This window comes from Vigna radiata, chromosome 2 (assembly GCF_000741045.1).
Source record: "Vigna radiata var. radiata cultivar VC1973A chromosome 2, Vradiata_ver6, whole genome shotgun sequence".
NCBI lineage: Eukaryota > Viridiplantae > Streptophyta > Magnoliopsida > Fabales > Fabaceae > Vigna > Vigna radiata.
In genome coordinates this window covers 7,090,791-7,098,183 of record NC_028352.1, presented here as the reverse complement: position 1 = coordinate 7,098,183, position 7,393 = coordinate 7,090,791, and the positions used below count along the sequence as shown (strand labels likewise).

The window sequence follows — 7,393 nt, the reverse complement described above, 5'->3', positions numbered from 1 at the left end:
ATGTTGTGATTGAGGAAGGTAATAATGAATCAATATATTAATAACGTACATAAGTTCATTCAGAACAAAATATCTATTTGGAGGATAAATTGGATAACTAATCAAAGTTAAAGGATAAAAGTATATTATGATTTACTAAAATAATATTTTAAAAGTAAGAATTATTTAAATAATATTAAATAAATATAATCACACACACACACACACACATATATATATATATATATATATATATATATAATTAAAACAAAAATAAATTTAGATAATAATTGAAATTTAAATGTAATTATCTTTAGTATTCCACATTTTATAAAACTATACATGCCTTCAAATCTATTCATTCCATACTTAAGAAAATTTTAGTAAAACTAATTCTTTTAAATATTCTAATAATTACTTTAATTTAAAAAGACTACAACTATATATAAAATGTCATTATAACTTGGTGAATATATCTTTATATTATATTTTATTTTCATTTATTTTTAATTTTTACTTTATTCTAATAAATACATTTTTAAAAGAATGTTTTAGAATTTAAATGTTTTTAGAATTGTGAGACTGAATTATGTTATAAATAAAAATTTAAATATATATACAATTTTTATAAAGGAATTTTATTATTTAATAATGTATATTTTTTTATAGAATTTTTTCTTAAAACTTTATTTTCTTTATTTTTAAGATTTTTTATAATTTGTTTATTTTTTTTAAGATCGGAGATAATAAGATTTTTTCTTGTGATGAATTCATCAAGATGAGTTGATCTGTTTTTTTTAATATAATAATTTTTTTTTTGTCTCTTTATTAATCTGGTTGTTCTTTCTTTATATGTGATTCTTTTCTATTCAGACGTAATTTTTGTGTTTTCTTTATTAGTTTCTACTAATCAATTAATAGTGTATCCTATAATGTTTGTGCTGTTTATATGTACATATTTAATAAACAAAACACAATTTTATTTTTACTAAGCCACATTTGTAGGTGACATTTTCAAAGCAAACTTTGATGTAGCATTATATATAATATGAGTAAAAAAAGTCTCAATCTGATCTTTGCAAAGAGTGAATTCTGAAACAGTAGTAAGGAACCATTGATATGACATTATGACAAACACAAAATATTCAACCACTAAAGAAGAAAAGTGTATAATTTAATGAAACAAGAAATAGAACACAATTGGAAAACTATTTTATAATTATATGTACTACAGGCAATGTCTACAAAAGTTATCAACTTTGTCACAAAAGGTAGCCATAAAAACTGCCGTCAGATCATATGATTGTGTCGTATACACTATTTAAATTTTCCTATATGAACAATCTTATTTGTCGTCATCCCTCCAAAACACACGAACTCTCATAATTTCAAGAAAGACTAATATCCACACTGTTTTACTTTTTGCTATTTTTGCACCACACCATGATGCAATAACTTTAAATGATGTTTTAAAAAAAACTTATAAATTATCATCATCAATCAATTGTTATTCCTTGGTAGTTCAAATCATTTTTAAAATGATAGCCACAGTTATTTTTGTCTTAGAGAAATGAAATGAACAACTGTGAAAAGAAATCCAAATATATTAAAATAATACTATATAAACTATAAAAAAAATCTCTTTAATGTGGAATATTAAAGGTTTAATAGTCAATTTTGGTCTCAGTTTCTTTAATAAATCTCAATTTAATTCCTCCTTTTAAAAGTGTATGAAATAGGTCTTCACTTTCAAAATTTTGAGTCAAATTAGTCTTTTTTGTTAAATAGACAAATGGTCTTGAGGGTTTAATGATTTAGCAGAAGAAGTATTATTTTATAGATATCAAGTCTTAACGTTGTTTGTTTCTGTTTGACCGAAGGGATTAATTTGACTCAAAATTTTGAAAGTAAGGACTCATTTTAATCACTTTTAAAACAAGGGACTAAATTGAGATTTATCAACGAAACTGAGGACAAACTTGACTATTAAACCAATATTAAAATAATTACTGTGTTTGATCTTAAAAAAATTTCCATATAAAATATTTTTCATTTGATTGATATTTTTTTAATGTTATAAGAAAAAAAATTATTGCTTAAACTAAAATGGTATGATTAAATAATATTAATTATAATTTTTAATTAGTGTGAGTTACTTTATTTATTTACATATTTGAGAGAAAAAGGCAAAATATATGGTAAAAAAAATAATGTAGTTGTAATCTGACACTAACATATAAAAGTATTTACTCTAATAAGGTGCAGATGAAGTAAATTAAAATTACAATAAATATATAATCTATATTAAATGCACTGAACTGAATTATGCACTCAAAACCCTCTTATTGAAATTTTTATTTTTCAAGATTTTCCTTTATTTTGATAAAATAGTTGTGTACTTTATTTTATTTCATACTCATGTTTCCTCCTCACACTAAACATTTATCTAAATTATTTAAAAATTTAAAAATAAATAAAGTAAAATAGGAAAAACATAATAAATTTGAAGTTTTAAAAAGAAAGATAAAAAGAACATTTTTTTTTCTGGAAACATATACAACATAATGAATGGAGTATCACAAAATAAAATTGTCTCTATATAATTTTTTATTGAAAAAACAATAGAGTGTTCTAGAAGAAATTCTTCATTAGAAATTATCCTAAAGCATATTAAAAAAATGATAAAAAAATACAATTTTGTTTATGAAAACTTTCCTTTTAATTTTGTGTCCCTAACATTTACTGTAAATATAATATATATAAATATTAAATATTTTCAAATTTCAAAATATACCCATATTTAAGAAAAAGTTAAATTGGAAAAATAAATCAAATGGTGGTAGCTGTAACGTGACCAACTCTTGGAAAGAGCATAATCTCTCATCATCCAACGCTCCAAAACCTACTTGACCTACCATCCTTTCATTTGAACCGTTGGTGTCACCTTATATAATAAGACACACTTGCTTTGTCCTTTACTTCATTCATTGTTTTGTTGACAAATCCTATGTTACCCTTTCAATCTCCCTCTTTCTCTTCTCTGTGTCTTCCTCACTATCTGCTAAAATAATCTCCAACCCTAAGTTACTTGCACATCATAGCAATCATCCTCCACAATGGTAATGCTCAAACATATACACACATGTTTTTTCTTTGTCCACTACATATGACAGTGTTTGTGTTTGTCTTTCTCAGGAATTGATGTTGGTGCCTCCACCATGGCTGGAACAACTCTTGTCCACCACATTCTTCACCATATGCGAAACTCACATCAACACACCCAGAAACGAATGTAACATGTATTGCCTCGATTGCAAGGATCATTCATTTTGTTTTTATTGCAAACAATCTTGGCACAAAGATCATCAAGTAATTCAAGTGGGTATTGTACTTTACTTTCTGTTCTTCATTATATATACACATCTCAGTACAGTTTCACAAATGGTTGAGTCTAGCAGAAGGGATTAGTGCTCACAATGTGATGAACCATGTTTTGTCTGCAACAGTTTTATCGGAATACCATGTACAGCAAAAAAAGTTTTTCTCAAGTTTCAATCTTTTGCATATACATTCATGCATGAAGTTTGATTAGATATTATAAGAGAGTTTTAATGGTGATGGAATTAACAGAATGAGAAAAATTGAATATTTTTATCTGTAAGTGTAATGCAGATAAGGAGATCGTCTTATCATGATGTTGTGAGGGTAGCAGAGATTCAGAAAGTTTTGGATATCAGTGGAGTTCAGACTTATGTGATCAACAGTGCTAAAGTTATTTTCCTGAATGAGAGGCCTCAGAATCAATCAAAAACCAATAACATGGTTGGTGGTGGAAAAAGCAATTCTCATTTGTGTGAAATTTGCAGAAGGAATCTCTTGGATCCTTTTCGTTTCTGTTCTTTGGGATGCAAGGTTGGTTATCTCTCATTATAACTTTTTTCCTTATTCTTCACAATATCTTAATTTGTGTTCCTTTTCAATTGTTTAGTTTATTAAAACATATCGAACTGTGTCATTTTGTATGTTTGTGATGATACCCAGAAGAAGAATAACAATATATATAAAGATTAGATAGAATTATATATCTTAAGAAACTTATATAATAAGAGTATGTATATAAATAATAATAGGTGGAAGGAACAAAGAAGAATGGGAATGCGAGGTTTGTCTTAAGCGCAAAGAAAGACGAAGAAATAGGGAGAATGCATGAAGGAATGAGAAGAAGGTTGCCATCAAAGGAAGAATTGCGTGAAGGAATCCACAAACAAGTGTACCAAAGCACGTCTTCTAATTCACATCTAAGGCCATCCCTACAACATGGTTGTTCAAATTCAAGGAGAAGAAAAGGGATACCTCATAGGGCACCTTTAGGTCCATAATTGAAGTTATAGTACAATTAAGAATAATAATAACAAGTTTTAGTTTTGACATTTATTTTTATTCTTATGGTTTCATGATTAACTAATTTCAAGCTGGATTTGTGCTCTTTATCCAGCTCATTCCTCACAAACCCATGTGGGTTGGAGTGTCCTTAAACCAAAGCTGTCTTAATGGAGAGCATTAATTTTTTAAGTACCTAAAGAGAGAGCAATGTTGATGTTACTTTTCAAGATAGGCTGGCTTTGGCTGCAATAATGCTATGCTTTGCATTCATTTTAATATCATGAATGAAACATCCTAGTTGTAAATGTTCCTTTCTACACATGAATGGTTTCTTTCAACAAAACCATTGCTTTCTTTTTTCTTCTCTTCTGTTCTTCCAAGATAAATTCACTTCATTAATAATTAGTGTAAGACATACAAGAAAATGGAATTGTAACTGTACAATTTTATGGATTTTAAGAGAACTAAGAAAGAAATAATTCCATAACATACTCTTACATTTATTTGACACAAATTATAAAGATAAAATAATTTTAAAACTTTTTTTTTAAGAAAAAAGAGAATAAAAAATAAATAATGATAGTATCAAATAAATGTAAAAAAAGTCATGTGTCAAAGGATAATTTTTCTTACTTTTTATGAGATGCTTATTTTCTTTTTTTTTTTATGGACTTAAGGAAATTATAGTGTTTTTTCTTTTTTTTACTGTCCCTACTTTATGTTTGTTCGTAGCCAAATTATTGCTTCTAATAACTCAAGGTTACTTTAAAATTATTAGAAGGATTATTAAATCGGTTAAAGATGATTGAGATTAAAATAAGTTTGTGATGTTTTCCTTTTTTGGATTACTATTATTTAATTATTTACAAACATTTTTTAATATTATTTATAAAATAATTATCACAAAAATAAAGAACTTTATCTATCTCAATGTTTGAATCGTAACATAAAAAGAATACTTATATTCTTAATAAATTTACTTATTTTAAAACAAAAATATTATGTTAGGTATTTAATTAATCAGTGTCGAGTAAGATATTAACTATATAACTATTTAATAACTGCACGTTCCATTATTTAGGCCATTATTCATAAATCTGAATAATTTTGCAGGGGTTTATGGTTTCTCTTTTTAATATAATATAGGAAAAATATTGGTAACTTATTGGAGAATAAAACCTTATCATTTTTAAAAGTTTAACCAAGACAAACATGTTTGTTAAACTTTGTTTTTAAAATTTTATACAATAGAATTATATAAAAACATGTGCCAGACTAATTCAGTAATGGATAATTGGAACTGAAATTTGATTTATTATAATTTGTTAGCGTTGACTGGAGTCATGGATAGAATATAAAATATATGATATATTATTGTTGAACTGAAATTTGATTCAGTTTAAATTTGAAGTGTGGACGAGAGTGAACTATGTAAGGACACCATAACTTATAAGGCCATTGGGTCTAAGGAAGGGCAGCCAGGCCCATAAGACCAAGGCATTTGAACTTTTGGGAGACTTAGTCAAAGATCAAAAATCATTTCAGCCTTTCCCCTTTCTCTCTCTAGAAACCTCATGTCCTAACATATCTCTGCCTTCTCTCTACAATTTCAGAAAATTTAACTGTTCAATCTCTGAGTTGTGACTGCCAAATCATTCTTGGTGCGGAGAGCTTCCATTCAAACCAAATATTTCTCTGTTCCGACTAGGTAAGCTACTTTTCCCTTTCCTCTTCACTGTTTTGATGTATAGGGCATGCAACTCTACAGGTCACATGCTATTAGCATGTTTCCCCTTGCATTCTCTGCTAAGTCAAACTCTGAGGACATTACTCTATCGCCATTTTGGTGATCATAGGTTTTGTGAGTCCGGTGCTATGAGGTAAGGGGAGCTAACTATATAGATAAATATATTATTTCTTGGTTTGTGTATTCGTTGATGGAAATATATGTTGAACTTGTTGTGAATTGGTTGATCTGAAAATATGCTGCTCTTGTGAATGTAAGATGATATGTTATGGAATATTATGCATGAATCTGTGGATTTGGTATTGCATGGGTTGACTTGTTTTAAATGGATGGGATGTTGGAAATTGACATGCTGAAAATGTTGTGTTTACTGGAAATTTGATTTTTACTGGTGATATGATGAAGGGTCATGGGCTGTGTAGAATTTAGGGTCTGTGAGTGGAAGTGAGGTAGTGGTTAAGGGTAATTGAGGTTTAAGAACGCCGAGCAACTAGGATACTTTAATAAGTCGGTTGAACCTGATTAAGAACCTCCTTCTTTGTTGGTAGGATAGAGGGAACCTAAAAACCAGAGCCGACACATCACTGATCATAGAGCAACCCTCACCTAGTCCAGTCAGTTGTGACTAGTCATATGTGCTGGTGCCGAAGGTGAGTCTGATGCGTTGGACATCTGTTCCCACTCTAGTGACCAATTGGGGTACAAGAAGGTTGGGAGATAGTAGAACCCTTAGGACAGTTAGAGGATTAATAGAGGAATTGGGTTGATTTTGGGTTGGTTAAAGGGAAGCGAGATAAAAAAATTTAGGTATCTATGGTGTGGGGTGTGTACGGTCTGTCTAGGCAGTTTAGGTAACTTAATTTAGACTTGTTTGGACTATAAAATTGAACCAAAACCTATCAACAGTGTCATAATTGAATCAGGGCCCCTAAGTCTTAGGTATGAATATGTTAGAGTTAAATTCACACCTAGGTCAGCTTATAATTACTATAGGAATAGTTTAAATTGGTTAAACATGTTTCATATCAATATTAGTGTTATAGAATTTAAATTGAACAATTGGATATGTCTAAGATGTACCAAAACCAGAAAAAAATCAGGTTGCTGTAAAAAACTGATGAGAATAATCAATTATCTCACTTGATAATCGATTATTCTGGTCAGAACTTCATATTTTCTTCAAAGTTCTCGCAAATAATCGATTATCACATGTAATAATCGATTATCATATGTAATATAATCGATTATCATATGTAATAATCGATTATTGTCGTCGAAAAATCA

The 7,393-nt window shown here is 28.4% G+C and overlaps 1 protein-coding gene across 1 annotated transcript; it reads left to right on the top strand.

The window, feature by feature from the left end:
- The first annotated feature begins 2,908 nt into the window (after positions 1–2,908).
- On the top strand, positions 2,909–4,699 carry LOC106755822. Its single transcript, XM_014638037.2, has 4 exons — positions 2,909–3,098; positions 3,175–3,357; positions 3,652–3,891; positions 4,110–4,699. The coding sequence occupies exons 1-4, from the start codon at positions 3,096–3,098 to the stop codon at positions 4,356–4,358; spliced, it is 675 nt and encodes a 224-aa protein (XP_014493523.1). The 5' UTR covers positions 2,909–3,095; the 3' UTR covers positions 4,359–4,699.
- The last annotated feature ends 2,694 nt before the right edge of the window (positions 4,700–7,393 follow it).